This window comes from Paramormyrops kingsleyae, chromosome 14 (genome assembly GCF_048594095.1).
Source record: "Paramormyrops kingsleyae isolate MSU_618 chromosome 14, PKINGS_0.4, whole genome shotgun sequence".
Classification (NCBI taxonomy): Eukaryota; Metazoa; Chordata; class Actinopteri; order Osteoglossiformes; family Mormyridae; genus Paramormyrops; species Paramormyrops kingsleyae.
In genome coordinates, this window is record NC_132810.1 from 1100851 (window position 1) to 1123549 (window position 22699).

A 22699-nucleotide genomic window follows, 5' to 3' on the forward strand; every position below is an offset into this window, starting at 1 on the left:
GAAGCAGGTGCTCACGGCCATACCTTCCCTTCTGCTCCGACTGCTCGGGATCCTGGGAGAAGCGTCTCCCACGGAGATACACCTGTCTGTGGCTAAAAGGGGGAGCCAGACGCACCTCCGATCACACTGTCTTCACCTGGAAAATGTCACAGAGAGAGGATCTGAACCCGCTTGTATCCAGGCGTTTCTCGTCTCGCTCCCGTGACGACGATTTCGAGACGCCGGATGTGCGCGGCACTTTGCCACGTTTAACCCGTGACGGTTTCTGCTTCAGCTGGCATGGGAGCATAAATGGGAAGGTTTCTGCCCCCGCCTGATAGAGGCTGGCAGCAGGCTTGATGCTCGCCGTGAGATCAGCTTTTTCTTTCACCGTGGGAGCAAAAGCCTTAGTATCACTGCGAGTGTTTGTCGCCGCATTCCGGCGTTGAGGAATGTACCTGCGTTACTGTGTGCGGCAGGAGCCCCCGGGCATTTTCGACTTGCGCCGACTGCCTATGCAAGATAGACCAGGAGTCTGGGCGTGTGCTGGGGAAGAGTGTCTGGACCTCGTCTGTCCAACAGGAGGGCAGACACAGAAACTCTCGCTGGGTCTGCATGCTGCCTTGAGCCCGCCAGAGAATGAGCCGCGCCGTCTGCAGGAAGCCATCTGGAATTTATTACAGGTTGATAAAGCAGAACCCGGCATTCTGTTGGAGCGGCCCCATTTCCCGCGTCGGATCCCGTGTTCTGGGCTGTTTCCGACTCTTCGCGCTTCTTCTGAGACCCATCGGCGGGCGGATCGTGCCGCGGGCCAAGTATGGATTTCGAGCAGTTTTTTTGGCCGCGGCAGGTAGTTGGCCGAGAGGAGAAGGCAAAAGGAAGCATCTCACTTCCTCTCTCCATGGATTTTTTTAAAGATGCCTGTGGAGGCTTTAACTAGGGCCTGTAGAACAGGCCAATCCCAGCATCTCATCATATAGCCAGCTGTCTGCCAGATGAGGCAAACCTTGTGTGACTGACACCTACTGCACTTGACATATTTTATCCACCTGGAATTCAGTCCTCAGCTGCATGTTTCCCAATCCGATATTCGGGGACACAGACAGTCCAGTGGACTGTTGGGCAGGAAGCTGAGAGAGAGCAAAAACGTGGATCGTCTGTGGGTCCCCGAGACCTGGGGTGGGACACACTGCTCTAGGTCATTCCGTTAGAAAAAAATGTCTTTTTAAAGTGATATAGTGATTTTTCTTTTTCAGTTTAGAGTAGCAGGGTGGGTTTTGAGGACAAATTATATGTATTTCATTAGTACTAAAAACGGAAAAGTGCTAACGGGCAGCTCACCTTCCAGTTTCACGTCGTTTCCGACGGCGCACTGGCGTACCCTTCACGCTGGGGGGGGGGGGAGGGGGGTGGTGTCGCCCCGAATTGCTAATTCAGCGCCCCCTCAGAAGACGGCGCCCCAGGCGGCCGCCTAATGGGTTTCCCGGCACTGAGCCAGGTGGATAAACAGTGATTTCTTTTAACCTACCATTATACTTTCCTGCTCTTCAGGCAAGAGTTGCCAATGTCTTCCTAGCCTATTTGGCAAGACCTACCATAAATTAGTCCTACTATTTACTTTTAATGTAGCTTGTATGTAGTAGCCCTGGGCCTGTGGTTTCTGTAGACCTCAAGTCAACAGTTAAATGCTAAATAACTTTTATCCGCCAGTGATACAGTCACTTTCAGAAAGGTCTGGACCGAAACAGATGCATTTGTATTTAGTGCACTCTCCAGTTTATTTCCTTTTCATTTATCCCTGCTGAATCTGCTCAGTCAGCTTTCCCCAGGAAGCCCCTACAGATAACCCCATCCCTGGTTCTAAGCATAGCAGTATGCTCAGATAACGCCATCCCTGGTTCTAAGCATAGCAGTATGCTCAGATAACCCCATCCCTGGTTCTAAGCATAGCAGTATGCTCAGATAACCCCATCCCTGGTTCTAAGCATAGCAGTATGCTCAGATAACCCCATCCCTGGTTCTAAGCATAGCAGTATGCTCAGATAACGCCATCCCTGGTTCTAAGCATAGCAGTATGCTCAGATAACGCCATCCCTGGTTCTAAGCATAGCAGTATGCTCAGATAACCCCATCCCTGGTTCTAAGCATAGCAGTATGCTCAGATAACGCCATCCCTGGTTCTAAGCATAGCAGTATGCTCAGATAACCCCATCCCTGGTTCTAAGCATAGCAGTATGCTCAGATAACGCCATCCCTGGTTCTAAGCATAGCAGTATGCTCAGATAACCCCATCCCTGGTTCTAAGCATAGCAGTATGCTCAGATAACCCCATCCCTGGTTCTAAGCATAGCAGTATGCTCAGATAATGCCATCCCTGGTTCTAAGCATAGCAGTATGCTCAGATAACCCCATCCCTGGTTCTAAGCATAGCAGTATGCTCAGATAACGCCATCCCTGGTTCTAAGCATAGCAGTATGCTCAGATAACGCCATCCCTGCTTCTAAGCATAGCAGTATGCTCAGATAACCCCATCCCTGGTTCTAAGCATAGCAGTATGCTCAGACAACCCCATCCCTGGTTCTAAGCATAGCAGTATGCTCAGATAACCCCATCCCTGGTTCTAAGCATAGCAGTATGCTCAGATAACCCCATCCCTGGTTCTAAGCATAGCAGTATGCTCAGATAACGCCATCCCTGGTTCTAAGCATAGCAGTATGCTCAGATAACGCCATCCCTGGTTCTAAGCATAGCAGTATGCTCAGGCAGGTACCCCAAGGTGATATACACACGACTTCACATGTTCTAGCAGGATTTCTATATCAGGGCACAAAAGGATTAAATGAGCAACTGTTGCTCTTTCCAGCTGCAGGTATTATTTTGTTATACTGTTACAACTGTGTTACAGCTACAACCGTCCCTGTTAGGTGTGGGACACAAAGATTAAGCTTAATAATGTCTTTGAATCTGGTTGCCAAGTAATTAAATGTAGTTGGTGTTGCAACTCTGCAGGGCAAGCTGGAGCCAGACCAAGATTTTGTTTCAACCAACCAGTTGAGTATAAAGAGTCAGAGTCACAGAGTCCTCAACTGGTTGGTTGAAACAAAATCTTGGTCTGGATTTGTACTCTCTGAACCTGAAATGTCCACCTCTGTTGACAAGTAACCCATCCAGTGTAATCCTTGCATTTTGTCCTCTGCCTTTTGCAGTTGGTTCAAAGTCAACTAAATGGGTTGATTGATAACTCATTAAAATCATTCAAGAATAACAGTCATTGGTTGACGTATTTGGATCCATCCATCCATCCATCCTCTGTATCTCCTCACCCACTGCTGGATTGTTGTGGGCCTGGGGGTTACGACAGGAAGCACAGGACAGGAGGCAGGGAAACAACATGGGTGGGATGCATGCTTTTGGACTGTGGATGCATGCTTTTGGACTGTGGATGCATGCTTTTGGACTGTAAGAGGAAACTGGAGTACATGTAGAAACCCTCAGGAAGATGGACCTGACATACAGACTTTAGTTAATATATTTCCAGTGCATTATGATAAAATACACATAGACATTTATGTATACAGTGCAATTTCGTGACAGTGCTGATTTTGACACCACAATAAAGCCATTGTGAAATACACACAGTGTAATTCGAATATGCCACAAAGCACAAAGACGTGATTTATTTAACTACTCTTATGTATTAAATCTGTCTCTCTGAATACCAGTCAGAGTAAGTGAACTTTGGAGAAAACTCTGGATTGGAATGGACATTTAACTCCAAGCAGGTGTAAGAATTTAAACATCTATTAAGCTTAATGCATTGTATAGCCATTTCCACAATTAAATTAACTCACAGCTAGAAACTGTGGCTAACGGTCTCCTTCACAACACATCGATTCATATGCTCAGTGTTTATAGAAGAAGTTTGTCCTGCAACAAACTCTGAATTGTTTTATCATGTAGTATATTACTTTTATATTGACTTTTGTGCTGTCAGAGTGTAACGTCATTGAATTTTCTTCGAATGACTGCAGTCGTTAATCAAAGAGCTAAAACTATTACTGCACTACAGAATATTTATCCCATGTAACGTAGATAATAAGAGAAATGATAAGCTTGTGGGCCTTGAGAGATAAAGAAATGGAAACATGCATAGCTAAAACTATGTTCCATAAATTTCCAAATCTATTACACATGAGAAGTTTTAAAGATCTATATTGTTATTGCTAGCGTACACTTGTCATTACGATCTGTTTTCCTCCTTGGTTCTCTGTAATATTTCCCATTTCCCCATAGGCTGGTGCTTCTATATGCACCTTAGAATGTTCTGTTCTGTGCTTGTGGATGTAAGCTTAGCCAACAAAACATTTAAGTGAATTTTCTGCAAATATTTGCCTGAAAAAGCAGTTATTTTATTGTATTTTGAATACTTTAGCTGACATTGTCAGTAGCATCTGTTCGACCTTTGCAAGGAACGGCCAAGCAGTTTTTGCTGTAACATATCCTCTTCTTGTCATGATCTGCCTCTTCTAGACAAGTCATTTTGTGTTGATAATGATGTGACACTCTGACAAGAAATAGCTGGCTTTAGTACGAGGGGTAAAATAAGTTATCTTAATCGCTTGTTGTTTTTGGCACACACCAATGTAACTCGATCTGCTGAATTCCGCCACGTACTGCTTCTTATAAATAACTTGCCTGCTACAGTATATTTAGAAAACAGTAAGTACATTTATCAGCACAGTATCAAATGGAAAACATTGTTTAAAAAGCTGTATATGTGGAAATTGTGTTCAGTCTGTCAGTACTAATACAAAATATCCTCCTATTGAGAAAATATCTTTCTGTTTATTTGGTTGTGCACAAGTGGTTATGTGATACAATCAATCTGCTATTCCAATCCTCAATGACCATTACTATTTTACTAAACTGCTATACTATACTTACCCACTATATATTCCTGTTTATGAAGTTCATCCATTTTCCAGCCACTTATCATGGAGAAGGTCAGAGGGGGTCACACATTTGCATGCTACAGGCATTTTAAAGATGCCAATTGGCATAACTGCGTGTCTTTGTACTGCGGGGAGAGAGCAGAGCCTCCAGGGGAAACCTGTGTGACACAGGGACCAATGCCAGGCGACAGTGCCTTCCACTGAACCCCCAAACTGGGCCTGTCACATGACATGAAATCGTCATATGATTGGTTTGATTGGAATTAAGAAGAATCAACAATATAACTATTTAAAACTGAACTTATATTATAATATAAAGAAAATCTAAAGATATGTATAAAAAACTAAAATGTGAGCTCAATGACTTAATACCTGTCCTATAATTCCATATATAATTATGTGCTGTACATAAATGCATCCTACCCAGTACCTGATTTTTATATCCTTCCTCTTTTTTCTTTTCCTTTTCCTTCTTGCTTTCTTTCTTGCACTGACAATAGTCTTCCAGCTTCGTTGTACCTTGTGCAATTCAAATAAAGGCATTAATCAATCAATCAATCAATCAATTAGTTAATTCACGGTGAGCCTCAATTCTGTTCCAGGAAGAACAAGGAAAGGAACACACTGAACGGCATGTGGAATTATAAAATTATTATAAAATTAACGTGAATGAGTACTAGTATTAAAGTAGTGAGCATTTCAGAGATCATAGTAAACTGAAAGCAGGATCATGCGCAGCTCCAGGCCCTTGATGCGCAGCTCCAGGCCCTTGATGCGCAGCTCCAGGCCCTTGATGCGCAGCTCCAGGCCCTTGATGCGCAGCTCCAGGCCATTGATGCGCAGCTCCAGGCCCTTGATACGCAGCTCCAGGCCCTTGATGCGCAGCTCCAGGCCCTTGATACGCAGCTCCAGGCCCTTGATGCGCAGCTCCAGGCCCTTGATGCGCAGCTCCAGGCCCTTGATGCGCAGCTCCAGGCCCTTGATGCGCAGCTCCAGGCCCTTGATGGAGAATCATCGGTGTGGGTTTCCTGCCCGGTTTCAGCGTCCTTGTTTGGGTTTTGCGTCTCCTGGTTATTTTAAGACCCCACTCTCCTTTCAGTTTTCTTTTCTGTTTGTCTTTTTTGGCAGTGGCCCCTCCTCTCATTCTGAGTGACGGGGCCCCTCCTCTCATTCTGAGTAACGGGGCCCCTCACTTTGGTGGAGGCAGCCTGTTGATTTTATTGCTCTCTCATTCAGAGCGAAATTGGATCGGGATACAAACCAAACAGACGCATTTTATTACATGCTGGATGGGTGACATCGTATCTGTAATGAGGCTTTTGGATCTTATCAAAGGGGGCTTTTGACTTTCCCATACCTGAACCTGCACGACCGCACGTTTTTTTCCCCGCATATCGGTTATTTGCGAGCGAGAGCTTGTCTGTTTTTCTTGGTCCTGTTTTCCTTAGAAGGGGAAAATGAAAACATGCCAGAGGAAAATAAATCATGCAGCTGGATAGCGCTCATGCAGCAACTCATGTCAGTTCAGACCATGTGTGCTCCCTGTAGCCCCTGAAATAGGTTATTCCCTGTACCTGATTCGCCATGCTCATTAGTATTCGTTTTCCTATAACAAGGTTGTCTTTATGCGGCAGAGAACACTTTGCCCCAAAACTCACATATATTCCAGCTGAAGTTCAAGGTAGCTTAAATTCCTCACCGTCAGTTTGTCAAGCAAACAGCCAAGAAACGGTTTGAATTTTCTTTTGATCATATCTGACTGTTAACGTGTGTTAGTGAAAAAGGAAAAATTACCTTCAAATTGTAAATAAAAATGTAGAAAGATGGAAAAGAGATGCAGATTTCTGGAAGGGTAGGTGAATGGGTCCATTGGGCTCCTACCAATGTCTGGCCTGAGTGCTGAGGAGATAATTGGCACCCTATTTGATGCTGTTCTGCCCCTGGTGGATGGGAGGTCCCAAAACCAAATAAATGCTGCTGGTTTGACTGAGAGGCCTGTATTCCTCATCAATGGAAGCTTGTCCTCAAAGCACAACACATGGCAGACAGCCGGCAGAGTTGGGTAAATAGGGCAGGGAATTGTGGGATGGGGGATCTCTCAAGAGATGGATATTTGTTTATATGGGATAATTGCCTAAGGTAAAACATTTCACGTTGACTTACACATAAGAATAGCTTCTTTTGTATACCTGAGGGCACATTTTGTTGAGTTAATCATGTAGGTTAGGGGGTCCCAACCTCCGGGCTACAGAAAACTGAGGAGAGAATTGCCACCCAACCTGTGTATTACCTGCATTGCCTCGTGATCCCAGAACACACGCGATTTGTCAGTACACATTGCGTAAACTCCACAAGTTTTATTGGAACAACTTCGCCTGTTTTACCGGTTTGTGACATTTCTGTGCTCCGTAAACTAGTCCATAGACATCAGGAGGTTGGAAAGCTCTAAAGAGGTTGGCCTAGAATGTACGGTACAAAGACGTTTGTAATGAACTTTGAACTTTCTCAAAAATGAAGAGAGAAAAAAAGAAGACCCTATTGTCTAAATGAGTTCTTACGTATGTAGGAAAATAAACTGAAATGTTTTTTCTTGAAACCAGGCTTCTGTAATAATGGCAAAAATCATAATCATTAAAGTCATTGTGTATTATTTGCAGGCCTGTGAAAGTTAAATAACTGCAGATTCACGTTTGATAGGTGAAATAATTGATCATACAGCTTTATATCGGTTCTATGGACATAAAACATGACTGTAATTACTTAAGGCAGCTGAACTTTCAAAGATAGCTTTTTAGATTTTAGGATTTTAAAGATTATACAGATGTTAAAATACACTTTTAAATGAACACATTCATAATAAATGTTTCAGAAAAATAGTTGCTCAAAATATGAAATCAAAACTGTTTTGCATTTTGGAATGGAATAATTTGGTGGTTGAAGATGGATTGCTGTAAATGCTTTGTAACACTTTGCCTTAACTGCACCATCATAATGCATTCATAGAACATTCATAAGCAGCATGTAAGCACACCTTAACATCCTAAATACCTTGACAGCTTTAATATACATTAATAACAAACATTATATGATTATATGATCATAATGCTTGTTATTATCATATAATGTTTGTTATTAAAATATATTAATGCTGCTAAGGTATGTTATGATATTAAGGTATACATACATTGTGCTTATGAATGTTCTATGAATGCTTAATAAATGCATTAGGAAGGTGCAGTTAATGTAAAGAGTTACCTCATTATTTATAGAAGGACACTGATGTAAGATGGATATAAAAAAAATATGCTGTTATCTTTCACTGTCACAAATAACATCAGTTTTGAGCTGCCGCCCCCCCGCCCCCCCCAAACCCATTAACCTGCAACCTTCTCCTGGTAGGAGACAAGATTCGGTTTTAAATGAACAGCCAGTATTTAATTTGCTGTGGACCTTGGCGGCAGTCTCATTTATGGAAGGAGGAAGCGTGGGGGATTGCGGGGGGGTTTTCACCTTTCGTTAACATTGAAATGAGGTGAACGAAATGAGGACAAACTCGGTAGTGGGGAAAATAGGACAGGCACTGTGGCAGTCTGCTGTTCAAAGGAGCGGCTCAGTCCCATGCCACTTACCGTCTTCTCAGGATCACAATATGAAAAGTAGCTATTCCCTAATCAACTTAGATAGGACTATTGTGCCGGGAACTTTGATGTTTTCCAATAATGACGCAAGTCCTCTCACCAGACGGGGAGTCTTTCTGTTACGGGCAAGTGAGAGCCCCCCCAGGCCAGAGTGAGGAATTCAAAATCCCTTCTGACACAATCTGTGCTTGATAGTCCATTTCAGGTGGGAGAAATCAGCATTCTGTGCTGCATCCATCTGTTCTGTACTGCTCTTCATTCTGGGCTGTAAGGAGCGCTGAAAACGGTCAGCATAGAGACTGACAGGCTGGTTGTTGGAGGACAGTACTCTCCAGTCTCAAGGTAGTTTTCTGAAGCCTGTCATGTGTAATTGCTATATAACGCTAGGTTATATGCGTAGGTGTGGACACTGGGAGATGCTGTTTTTAATTAAGATTTTATGACGGGGGAACTCCATGCCACAAATGATATAGAAAGTGTGCACCTGTCTCTAGGCAGATCTTAATTATAATCATTATCCATTTCAGATAAGCAGATGCAAGTGTAAAAAGCAGAAGAGGGAAACGCTCTTCTGTGCAAACTGGAGAGACAGCAGACAGTAACGGCGGGTGATGATGAACAGATTCATGATGCGGTCAAGTTACAAATAAGTAATGACCATCCAGTAGAGAGTAAGAACATATAACACCAGTGACGATGAGGAAGACCACAGTGCGTTATGTCAATGTCTTTGATTAAGTTATAGTATTAGTCTCCGGGGGCCAACACACGATACCAGTACACAAAATTAATGGTTCGTGAGAAACTGAATTTCGCAGGAATGGGATTCCAGGTATGACCCAAAGAGATGGATCATCATTTTCCTCCTGCGTTCCTTCTCCATAGAGAACGTGTAAAGTCAGATATGAACGGAATGCTTATATTTTTACTGCCATTATATACATTAAATATAATCATGTTCTCCATCCCCAGATACCGACCTTAGTTAATGCTTTTTAAATAAGCCGTCTAAACTCTGGGCTGTTAATTTTAAGCTTACAGGAAGTCACGGTGAAGTTAATCACATGCCATTCAATTAAACTTTCATTCAAACGGACAATAAACTTTCTTTGAATGCACGCTATTAATTACGCCCCTAAGTTACAGTACTGTATACCTTGTGCTTTGGAAGCATTCTGTGGGGCTTCACCTTTGACCACATCTCTCAGTGTATCAGCACAGCAGGACGTCCACAGCACAAGCACACTAATTGATTCAGCCATAGCAGCTGTGGGTAGTATTATTAACTTAAGTATTTTCATAAAAGGCTTAGTAATAGCCTGCTACCCCCCTCCCCCCTTGGAATATCTTAATAATTGTAGACGACTTTCAGGCAGCCAAACGCAGTTTTTGTCTGCGGGGTTTTCGTTTGCTTTCACGTCAAGGACCGGGAGGCACAACTAATGTTTTCTTTTCCCTCTGCGATTCAACACTTAGGGATCTGTGGCCGGGCGACACCTCATTAACATTAATGTGTGGACAGCCAAAAGCTATCGAGTGAGATTAATCAAAACAAAAAAATAAACTGAATGTTTAAACGCGTTTGACCCCAGCCATCATTATATAGTAATATAATATCTCTATGAATGCAGACTCTAACACCCAAACAGCCAAATGGATTATAAGCATTTTGATGAAATGTCAAATTTATTTAGATGCATTTTGTTAGTCATAGCTCATGGAGAACTGCTGCGCAATGAATTATTCAGGGTTTTTTTTTGTGGGATATCACCTGCTTGGTCGACTGAGACAGTTCTCTATAAGCCAAGGCTGGTGCATTTCACCATCATTTAACAGTCTATTTCAAGTAATGGCAAAAATGGCAAACATCTATCCTCGTTTGTGTTTGCTGTGTCTATGGTAACGGATTCCCAGATGGCGTTTCCTGCTATAATGTGCGAGTGGGGGGGGTTAGCTTGTCATTCTAGATCCTAAAACACATTCCAGGCTACCGATGACCAACTCTGGATTGGCTGTCCCCTCTGTACAGGCAGGCTGACTTCCTGGATTTTTTAAATAAATATTTATGTTGATATTATACCAGAGACCTTTTAAGGCATAAATCAAGTACACTTTGGATAGATTGTTTGCGCCAGTTTGTGTCTGTTCTTTTTAAACGTATCAGTCACAGTCAGCAAGGAAAGGCACTTTAAGATTCATAAGGTTTTGATAGGACTGATTTGATAATTAAAGGCGACGGATAAATTGCTCTAGTAATTACAGTCCTGCTACAAACCCCTTATTCCTTGTGGCCCCTCTGAATACTAATGAGGCAACAATGTCAGAACCACTTTGTTGAGTCCTTCCATTGACCAAACAGCAACCAATTGTTTTCACCTACTGTTTAAATTTAGATTACAGATGCATGACATTAATATGCCCAGTTTTTAAAAAACTGAAAAATGTAGTTTTCTGCTTGCAATTTTACATAAGTTCAATGATATTATGCAGAAAAAATAGTCATATTTATTGCATTTAGTGTGGTATATACTGAAATAGTAGAGCAAATCAGCAGTGCTTTTATAAGCTTAAACTTTGGTTAGGCTATTGGATGTTATTCTTCCATATTTTGACATCACCCTAACAATAAAGTAATAGTAATAATTTTAATATTAACGTGATATCAGTATCACAGGTTTGGACATCAGAAGCAAAGGGAACATTCAGGACACACAGTGAGACATTTGTGTTTAGGTGAAAGTGTGCGCTTGGGTGACTGTGCGTGCGCGCGGATGACCGCGTGCCTGGGTGACTGCGCGCTTGGGTGACTGTGCGTGCTTGGGTGACTGTGCGTGCGCGCGGATGACCGCGTGCCTGGGTGACTGCGCGCTTGGGTGACTGTGCGTGCACGCGGATGACTGCGTGCCTGGGTGACTGCGCGTGCCTGGGTGACTGCGTGCACTTGGGTGACTGTGCGCGCGGATGACTGTGCGCGCGCGGGTGACTGTATCACAGAGACTCTATTTCGCAAGCAAGCAGTAGCCATTTCTACAGGACCAGACAGGCAGAGCGTGATAGGTGGTGTGTTCCTCATCGATGAAATTTAAGGCTGAGAACCTGACACTGGGTCACTTCATACCTCTGTGGTTGTGGGCTGATGATAAACAATGTCGCTGTGATTTCACTCTGGAAACCTGTCCCCGTATGTGCTATGAGTGGTTCTCCTTCTCCATTACTGTCAGCAAGGACTTTCAAAATATTTATAAACTGTACATGTCACATAGGATGTTGCGTTTACAGCACCGGAAGAGACAGTATATGAAACAAAGCCTGCTGTCTCCCATCATGAATCGTTGTCAGCTGGTCTGATAAGAAGGAGCCAAGCAGTGAGCCAATGAGGGAGCAGTTGGGGCCCTTCTGGGGTAAATGTAGGCTGTAGATTTATACCAACAGCAGGAATGAAATTTTTAATTTGACCCCTTGGCCTGTGAAAGAGGCACTAATTGGTTCACTGTGGAGCTTCGGTGTTAAGTCTCTTCAGGAAGAAACAGGAATAGGAGACCTCAGGCACCAACCTTTAGGTCACCTGGGGTGACCCCTCTCCCATCTGGAGAGGTGTGTGTGACTGTCTACTGTCTTTGAGAAAGGGACTGAAAAGTAGCATGAATCCTAATTGGCCATGAAGGAAGCTCTTAACTGCAATAACAAAACGTTTTTTGGTCCACTGAACCTAATCCGGTAATTATGCAACAATAATTCCATAGTGATGGACACCTGAGAAACAGGCCTTGGCTATTAGCAGTTAGAGTCTCTGTCTTTCGCTTGGAAGTTTGAGTTGAAGACTCACTACTGGCCAAGATTGCTGTTATACATTACCGTGAAATATAAAAATATAGGAGCTTGCTCTGAGAAAATTTAAGTAAGTTAAGTAAGAATATATCACTCATTATGATTGTCTATATTAATAGCCACTTCTGATAATTAAATCATAGTGCTTTCGGTTTTGATGAATTGTGGTCTTGACCATAGAAATAATTATATTTTGTGGTATTAACCCATATTTTACAGCACTTGGAGTGCAGTGTGATATTAAATATCCATCCATTCTCCAGCGCTTATCCAGGTTCAGGTCATGGGGATATTGAATATTGGTTATCTTAAATCTGCAGAGCAGATGAACTTTCAGATTCATTTACTATTGTATACAAAATATTCCCCAGACACTGGAGATTTCGCAACCCTGGTAATTTGTTGGGGTGATTTATTTTTATTTGACCTGTCTTCTGGTCTCAGAAGCGTGCTATTTCTTGAGATGATAGGAAAGATGATACAAAATGCATAAAGTTGCAGTTGTGCAGCGCGTGATTTATGAAGAGAAAGTGTGCGTTTATAAGTCATTGAAGCATGTAATTACACTCGATTGAATATTTGACGTATATCTCTATATTTCAGTCTGTTCTACTACGGTTTAAAACATAATTAAGAGCTACGCCTACATGAAATACTCCTACCCACAGGAGTGTGACGATACATTAAATGTGGGTAATTGGAAATTGCATAATGAAGAGAAAATTAGTGAATATTACTATTTTGCAAATATGTCATGCAGTTTCAATTGGAACCTCTAAGCCACTTCAGCATTTTTACAAAACCAGTGAAAATGTCAGTTCCGTATTTCCACCAAGCGATATCACCCTATAATGAATGATGCGGCAAAATAGCAGATACAGAAAAAGGGAACCATTCATCCGTTTTTTAAGCAGCTTATCTAATACATTGTCGCAGTCACTCTGGCTGCTATCCCAGGATGCACAGGGGCGTGAGGCAGGGTGCAAGCTTGACGGTGCGCCAGTCCAAGCTCAAAGAAATGAGATCCTGTAATCTCAGAGTTGTCGTGTGCTAAACAGAGTGATTATGCTGATTCCTTTAGCAAAAGTGAATACAGAATAAGGTGGCACCATAACTATTACTCTAGACTTACACCTCTAGAGTAGTGTGCATAGCTCCCCAGGATTGCACAAGTTTCTGTTGGGAACTCAGATTTCTTTCCACAGTTCAAAGACAAGCTGTTATATTAATTGACATTTCTAAATTGCATTCAATTATGATTTTGGCTTCCAGCGATTATAAAAGCAAAATAATCTAGATAAAATGATTATTGTGCCACATTTCGTTTTGCAATGATACTCCGTTTTGTCTTGCATTATAAATCCAGCGCACCCTTTCCAGCCCAATTGGCCAGAGCTCCTGGAAATCTACTGTTAAAAAGAGAAATTTTTAAATAAATTTAACAAATGCAAGATATTTCCAACGTCAATGAGTAATCTCGTTAAATAATCGTGATCTCAGTATTGACCAAAAGTAATCATGATCATGTTTTTTGGTAAGGTCGAACAGCTCTATGAGCCCTATGCGAATAAACGGTAGCAAAATGTGATGGTGAATGGAAATAGAGTAGCTCTACAATGCCTTCTCCGCCTCAGCCTCACCATTAGTGTCACCTCACCCATGGGGTCACTATCACGACAATCATGTCGTGCAAACTTAAGAAAGAAATATAATCTAATTAGAGAACAATAATGAAAAAAAACTTTTTTTTTTTTTTTTTACCAAAGATGGGTAGGAGGCACTGGGCAGGTGCAGAGCAAAAATAGCTGAAAATGTGTGAATTTTAAAGCAGTACATTTCTTGTGATACTTGCATTGTTTGGGTAGTGGTTTTAGCAGGTCGTCCTTAAAAACGGGCTGTAATTATCAGAACTGGGTATTTCTCACTAGTTCCCTTCCTATTGATTCAGTTTTTTCCTTCACATTCTTGCACTTCTCGTCACCAGAGGGTTTACGTGTGTTTTATGGGACAGGAATCATACTGAGCTCTTAACTATGTTTTCCACAACATAGTTCTGCCTTTTTCCTCCATCAGTCACTGCTTTCTATGTCCCCTCATGACAATAAAACAGGAAACTGCACATCAAACACCACAGGAGCTCGATGGTGGAGGTCAGCTCTCTGTCTCTAATGGCCCCCGTCTCTCTCTCTCTTTCGCTCTCTCTCTATCCTGCAGGACCCCTCGTTCCCCTTGCTACTCCATGATAAGCTCCAGGTCCCCAACAGCACACGCAAGGCCTGGAGCGAGCGGGACAGCCGCTGCGACGTCTGCGCCACCCACCTCAGCCAGCTGAAGCAGGAGGCTGTCCACATGGTCCTCACCCTGGAGCAGAATGATAGGTCCCCCGGCTCGCCCCCGGGGCCAGCCGGCCACCGGGGAGCCACGCCCCGCGACTGGGCTCACCTCCCAAGCGCTGGCTCTTCCACCTCAGCCCCCGGAGCTGGCCCCGGCCATACCAAACACGGGTCCAAACCGAACAGCTTGGGTGTGGGTAGCAGGGTGGACAAGAAGAACGGCTCTCCTGATCATGTGACCAAGCCCCACCCCCCCGGCCTGAGCAATGGCAACGGGAACATCGTCAGCTCAGGGGCCACACAGCCACCCCTGTATCTGGATACCAACTGGTCCATGTCCTGTGCCAATGGTGTCACTCTTTACCCATATCAGGTATGTGATCATTGTCATCGTCACAGCATTTCATTCTTATTATTCAGCACAATTAAGCAACATGTCTCCCCCAAATGAAAACCTCAAATCCTCAGAATTCTAACACCTCCTAAATTATATAAGCATTTGACTGGAAGGCAGCCAGACCTATTTCACAGCATGTATAAGTCCCAGGTTTCCATAGAAGAGTCTCACCTCCTGCATGGACACGTTGCTGTGTACATTTCACAGCCTGGAACCCCCTGCTACAGCTGGCTATGTGCTTCCCTGCTGGATGCCTGGCTGGTCCTTCAGGGATGGAGCCCTGCTGGGGTTAGAGTGCATTCTAATTATTATTTGATTAACATCGGAGATGCCGGATGAGTTGACTGGCTCCCCATATACTTACTTCAGTAGAGCTTGGACTAAATATAGAGCAGTAGACCTTCTAGGTGCTGGAAACCCTGTTTGGAAGTTTATTAATATGCCAGTGCTACTGTGTGTCTCCTTTTTATAGATTGTCTCTATGTGATTTGTGGGCATTTCTCTAGCATTAGTATGAACTGTATTGGAAATTAATTTTGGTGGGGGGGGGGGGCTAAAGTCATTTCTGGGGCCCTACCTATAAGATAAAATGGACAATCTGCAACTTGGGGTTAGTCCATGTGTATGTCTAGCCTTGATTATTGCAACATCTGGTGATATTTATTTGGACATCTATCCATATTCAGCATCTCCTTATCCAGCACATGTTCTTTGTGGACAGGCAGCCTATTCCAGGAACTGGGGAAACCCTGCAAACTGAATGCAAATGATGGCCTTGTTTCCATCGCTTTGTCTTTCTGTGACTGAGAAGGATGTTAATAGCTTTGCACTCAGACTATGCTTAAGGCAACGGTATTCCACAAAGAAACAAAATGTGTGTAAATTGCTCCTGCTATTAGGAAGGCAGATCCAGTCTCCTTAGTCAAATGTGAATAATCAAATATGGCCTTTACCAGTTCAGCTGCGTCTACCACCTCTACAGCCTGACCAAGTAATTAGGGTGCAGGGTGTGATAACCTTGGGGAGTGTTAGCCTACGACTGGAAGGCCCAGGCTGCTGAGATAAAGATGGGCTGGCAAGGCAAACATGACCAGGAGAGAACCACAGAGAGGTGAATTAAAAAAAAAAACAAGCGATAGACAGATAAGGGTTTAATGATACTGTAGTACATGGTCAGGCTGTGGCTCTCCAGACATGCTCATTGACTGATAGCCACATGTGATGTGATTCATTAGGAATGAACAATATTAACTGGGGTGATGAAGCCTCAGTGGCTCTTATTCACAAGGTCATGGTGTATCCTCTACAAGGTCGTCCTGTCAGTAGTGCACATTTTGCAAGCTCAGGAGTGTTTGAATGATAATGACCAATTATGCAAAATTACAGAGACAGGTGGCAGTAGAGATAATGTGGGTTTAGGAGAGAAAGAAGGGAGAGTGAGAATAGTTGTGACAGACCTATGTCACCTGCTAGAGTGGAGGCTTCAGTGTCAGATCTTAGCATCTGTTTTTAAAACCTCATCCTTTAGCATATGTAGCCAAGACTGGTTATTGAACATGTTGCCTTGGAGATTTGTTTTGCAGATGTTGAGGAATTGCTCTGTTGGTATTCATATGAGCTATGCTGCCATTCATTGAGATTATTTGATGAATCTAGAGATGATTTTCCTGCAGAGCAGCTGGTGAATTAACATACGGCCAAACTTCCTGTATAAGTACATGAAAAAGTGCAGAAAAAGTGCAGCATTCCTCTATCATAAAGGTCACATGGCATGTATTTGAAGAAGAAGCCACATCAGTGATCTTTGCCCTTTCACTGGACAAACTTACATGTGTAAAACCTAAAGGCTCCTGGGCATCTTATTCTGTTAGGCTGAAGAGAATCCTGGTTTCTGTAGCGGCTATTTACATTTGCTATTAAACCCCCTTCGACACAACATAACAACTCTTGCTATTAAATTTCGGTGCAAGGCTACATGCTCTTGGGCCGCCAGTGATTTGACCCATCTGGTGCCCTAGAGGCTGTGAGGAAACTAAGTCCTGCATTCACAGTGCATCAGGAGACAGGAATTCACAGAAAACCAAACAAATCCTGGAGCTAAAGAGATCCAGCACATTATGAGCCGATAATCCTGCATGTCTTATTTCATTAAGGTGGATGTTCGTGAACAAAATGAAAAGGAAAATTTTGCTTGCAAACTGAAGGCAGGCATACATCATTAAATTTGTGCAATTAGTCATCTTATGGGACTTTGATCTGACTGGCCTGTGTTAGCTAGCTAGCTTCCATGGTTAGCATATAAGTTTGCATAATGAAAATAACAGGAAATGGGTAATGAGTACATATCTCAATGTTGAAGTGAGCGTGACAGGAATTCGGCTTTAAGAAAGGTTTAGTTACCGGAGAATCGACCGTTCAATTAGGATAGCAATGCTTCAGCATAACAGATAGTTACACAGCAATGCTTCAGCATAACAGGAAGTTACACAGCAATGCTTCAGCATAACAGGAAGTTACACGTATTACTCGCGTTTGCTGTGACTTTCATACCCCTCCATTTTAGTTTAGGATCATGCAAGAGCTTACTGAGTTCTGCCTGATTGGCACAAAACATTTTAAGCTTGTTGTTTTTTGATGGCCCAAAAGCTATTTGCTAATTTTCTTGCTTTAAGTTGCTTCAATTCTGTTGTCTCAATTCAATTACTTTCAAGCCCTGAAGTACACTTGAAGTAGCAACCTCTCCTGATTCCTAAAATCCATAAATGAGCAGAGATAGTGGCTTCAGCTGACACATCAGTGCATGAGGCCATACACACCCCTGCTGAGACACCCCCCTTGGGCCCATCTTGACAGATGCCACTGGTGCTAACCAATGAGAAGCGAGAAGGTGGAGTGCATTCCATTGAATCTCCAACCTTTGCACGTGTTCCCCAACAGTGACTGGCTTCCTTATTAATTGCTTGTCACATGGGAAAGGGCAGGACAGTATGATGAAATACACAATAAGACTGGCCAACAGAGACCACACAGCCCATTGGTGTGATTTTACAGCAGCTTTCCAGGAAAAAGGGTTTATATTTATGGAGCAGAGTGTCATTATGTTACTGTCAATAATTGTAGCTAAACTCTGTCTTAAACAGATGCTTTTCAGATTACTGAATTGAGGTTTCATGCTACATATAAACTAAATACTGTATTATCAAAGGATGAAATATTTTAATGTCTTTTAATTAATACCAAAGCATAGGAAAATCATGAATTAGGAGGGAGACATTTGCTCATTTGCTTTCTTTGCATTTTAAGCTGAGTTTCTGCTATCAATTCTGTATTATGATAGATGAAATAACAGCAAACAATTTGACTGTTTCATTTTTTTTTCCATGGAAATGCTGTTTTTCCTTTTATTGAATTTGCAACATAAGCAAGTTTCATGGGTCTGTGGTGTCTGTAGAAATGACAAACAGACAAAGGAACAATCCCTTTTTGTTTTAGAAGGAACAGAGCCCTGCTTTGTGCTTAGGTCTTCTACATGCCTCCTTAAAACAAGAATAAATCAATAACAGGTCCTGGAATGAATACCTTTAAACAGAAACCCATGTGATGTTTCCTAGCACCAGGTTTTACTTTAGAATTGGGAGAATTGGTCAGAATCACAAACAGGACCCGGCAGACTTTTGATGTCTACGCTTCCCATTCATCATTTTTGATGTGCTGCAGAAGTCACGGTTTCACTCATTTCTCACGATCCAGGAGCGGTAAAATCTCCTTGTAGCATATCAACAGGTGAATTTGACATGTTTGGGATTCTATCCCCATTTTTTGCGGAACTACTGTGTTTTTGTTTTCATCTTGGGTGGGTAAGCATTCGGAGCCCTGCTGGTGTTCGTTGGAGGTCAGGAAATTCGCTTGTGCCATGCAGCATAAATGCAGAAATGGTCCCGGATGTTTGGAAAGTCTTTGGGCACACCCAGACTGAGACAACATCTCCCAGCATCATTTACCATTAGGCTTGTATTCCTATCTTCCTTGTTCCCCTACTTCCTCCCTCATTCGGTATATGACGCTAGGTCCCTATCTTCTCCTCAATCTGAATGAGTCCTCTGTGTCTTCTCTGTTTTTCATTGCTGTATACACTCCGGCCCAGCTTTGTTTCCTCTTGTCTTTCAGTGCGCCTAAGGGCATGTTTTGAAGTGCAGGAAGTTCTTTAGAGTTGCGTCGAAGACTCTTCAGGATAATGACAATTACCGCTGGCACTGGACTTTGTTATAAAAACAATTTGGACGCCACACACAGAGTTCGACATCCGCCACGAACCCTGTGCTGGCTCTTTTGAAACAGAGTGAGACAATTTGTTTCTACACTCCTCCATTCCCGGATGAACAATGTGTGCTGAATCCCCAGCTGCCTTGTTGACCTGAAGACACTGAGGCTGCATGCTGCTCCATAAAATAGGAGCCTTGTAGTGAAATTGTTAATTCTACCTACCATTATAGGCCAGGAAAATCCTGTTACCCTGGGCTACGCGTGTGTGGGGCAGGAGGGAAAAAAGACTCTTCTGATCACCAAGGCTTCGTTCTGGGGTATATCCAAAGCCTCTCTCACACAGCTTTTCCACAAACCTCGTTAAGCTATTAAGACACAAAAAAATTCTCATCCCGTGAGACTGAAAGCACGGTAAAGCAGGGTGTGGGACATGATTGGTCGATGTTCCTGGCTTTAACACAGGTCTTCAGACCCTCTTTCCTAGCTCTAAGGGCAGCCGTCAGTGTAAACCAGGAGGCCTGTCACTCTATGTTGCTCCCTGTATAACCCTAATTTACTAATTTCAGCACTGTGTTTATGGGAACCCAAGGTACAAGGATGGAAACATCTAGAGAGAGGTGACTGGGAGGAGGGGGAGGGGTTATGAAGCAGCAAGGTGATATAGTTGGACTGGTCATGGCTTAATTAAGATGGATGAGTGGGCTGGTCAATGCGAACGCTACAGCAGGGTCTGTGTGAGGAGCCACAGACTTGCTGAGCAATTATTTTTAACTCCGGGTGCCTCTTGGGTAACTGAACAGTTATGTTACATGAGGGGGGGGGGGGGGGGGGGCTTTGTCCAGGAACACCAGGCCGTTCTCTGTCTATCACACCCACATATCTCCTATAAACACTATACATACCCTGGAAAAAAACGAGGAAAAAAAAAAAGGATGCGATGTGAACAACTAGAACAAGGTAATATACATATAGAGTTTAAATACATGATCGTATTTTAAGGACCCAGAAAATTGGATACTTTTGTAAAGCCCATTTGCAGAAATACTGCCCTACAAAGTCAAAATACAGTAACTGCACAGACATTAAAACAGAGGAAAAGGGTGTTTTGCATTAATCTTAGCTTGGATTATGTAGTTACTGTAATTTCTACTCTGATTTCTTCAAAGCAGAGCATAGTTGAACTAAGATATTTTGTCACAAGCTAAAACAGAGCCAAAGAGGCTCAATTTTGATACAGCATGTGCTTACGATGTTTTGGTTTTGCAGGGCAGACTAATGCCTTGTTTTTTTGGGCATTTACAAATGAATTTTTGAAGCAACGTTTGCTTCTATGATGCGCTGCAATATGCATTTCATTTCATTATTACTGAATTTTGGCTACTAACCACCGTTTTCATGGTGGCCTCATTCTTTAAGAATGTTTACGATGCCAGATTGCAATTCACAACGCCCCAGTTGGAGTTTTCAAACCTGAGCATTAAATATTACATTATTCTTGTTAATAGAAAAAGAGCCCGGATTTATTATTCGTCTTAGCAGGTTTATCAATTGGCTATAAATATTTGATGGCTTTAGGTGCCGTATTTTCTGTCTTTGCAGTGCAGAACAGTAAATAAATATGGCATGGAATTGTACGCAGTGGGAGGCTGGTCTGCCATGCTGTTAGTTCATTTGCCTCGTGCGAGTCATTAAAATCTGTATATCCCCGCCGTGCAGGGCTGGAGCCCGGCTTCTGCCGCTAGCCAAGTGGACAAATGCTGATAAAATCTGCTAAGATACAAATTCCTAATTTTGCTACCTTATCAGCAGAACATTTTGGGAAATTTCTTCATTTAAGAAAAGTATTTAATCTATGAGAATGTTTTGAATATTGGGAATGAGGCTCTTAATGGAAGAACAAGTTCATCCCATGGAATTACTTTACGAAATTGAATCGTTTAAAATGGATTTTCCTGATGAGGTTTAGTGAATAAACAGAAAACAAGGGATGATCTTGTTCCTGGGGCAAATAAAAAATGGGCTGACCAGGTCATTCAGTGAAAAATGGAAAACAGACCCTGGTAACTCCTTAATTCACCTCAGGATCTTTGAATTACCTGAATTATCTCATGATGCCAGTTAAGTCATGACTTCCAGTCAGATTCGAGACCATCTAGCCAGGAGGGCGGCGACACTGAAGGTTCCGGTTAAGGTGACTCCAAACCGGTGGTATAAGGTACAGTCAGGGCCTTCTGCAGCTTGGGCCTGAGAGAGTGATGCAGAATTCTGTGCCAGGGGCAGAAGCCCAGTTCCCCCCCCCCCACCCCATTCCTGCAGAACAGATGGCGAAGGAGCCTGAGGTTCCCTAGCGATCCAACTGGCGTTCCTGTGGCGGTACGCATGTACTCCGCCGTGATCAGGCAGGCCGGTTATTTTCCAGTCCCAGAAAGGCGCTAGGTGCCCAATAGCATCATCATCATCATTATTATTATTATTATTATTATTATCCCACATGTTTAAAATGCTGTGGAAGTGCATGCAAGATCTTGGCTGCCACTGCTTAGCAATGCTAGAAATGCTAAACTACAGTTCTGGACAAAATTAAGAGACCACAGAACAATATTTTATTTTTTCACTGATTTTTCAATGAATGGGTCTCTCTATGGGTGTGCGTCTGTGAATTATATATAGATATATATATAGTTTTGCTTCTAGGAGCCTGTTACAAACTGTCCTAGCAGTGCACTTCACACCTGCACTTAATGTTCCCCGTTCCTTTTGAAGGTCACTTGATATCCTCCAATTCATGAGAAACTGTCTGATAAGTTAACAGACGTCTCTGGCATTAGAAAGTCACTTCCGCCCTCTACCTGGCTGGTTTCTGCTCGTTCCCAGTGTCTCCTGCTTCCCCTTATTCTTGTGTACTGCTGCCTTAGAAATTTTGAACCTGGAAGCAACCTGCTGCTCAGCATAGCCTCCTGCCAGCAGAACCAGGATTGAACCAGGATTCAAAACGCAGATTAAAAAAAAATATATATTGATTGGTCCCTTATTTTTTTCCAGAGCTGTATATGGTCTCAAATATGTTCAGATTCTGTGAGTAAATTCCTCAGTTTACTTTGTCATGTTGATAATAGTTAATTTTTTTTTTTTTTACCAATTAGGAATTTGCTGGTCAAACCTGTTATCTCCATTTATGACTTTTTGGCACTCAATAATGAGAAACAACTTGCTTTACTTGAAGCAAAAGACCAGCTGAATTGAGAAGATCATTCACTGTGTTCATTATTGGTTGCTCTTGCTTGGGGACTCAAAAGATTTGATTGCCCT

The 22699-nt window shown here is 42.8% G+C and overlaps 1 protein-coding gene across 5 annotated transcripts in view; it reads left to right on the forward strand.

The window, feature by feature from the left end:
• The window catches only part of kif26ba (kinesin family member 26Ba), a 101364-nt gene that overhangs the window by 26781 nt on the left and 51884 nt on the right, over nucleotides 1-22699 (forward strand). For all 5 annotated transcript variants that reach the window (XM_072699020.1, XM_072699017.1, XM_072699018.1 and 2 more), the window contains one exon: nucleotides 14612-15103. In XM_072699020.1, the coding sequence (XP_072555121.1) occupies nucleotides 14612-15103 (492 nt within the window). The remainder of the gene's footprint in view (nucleotides 1-14611; nucleotides 15104-22699) is intronic.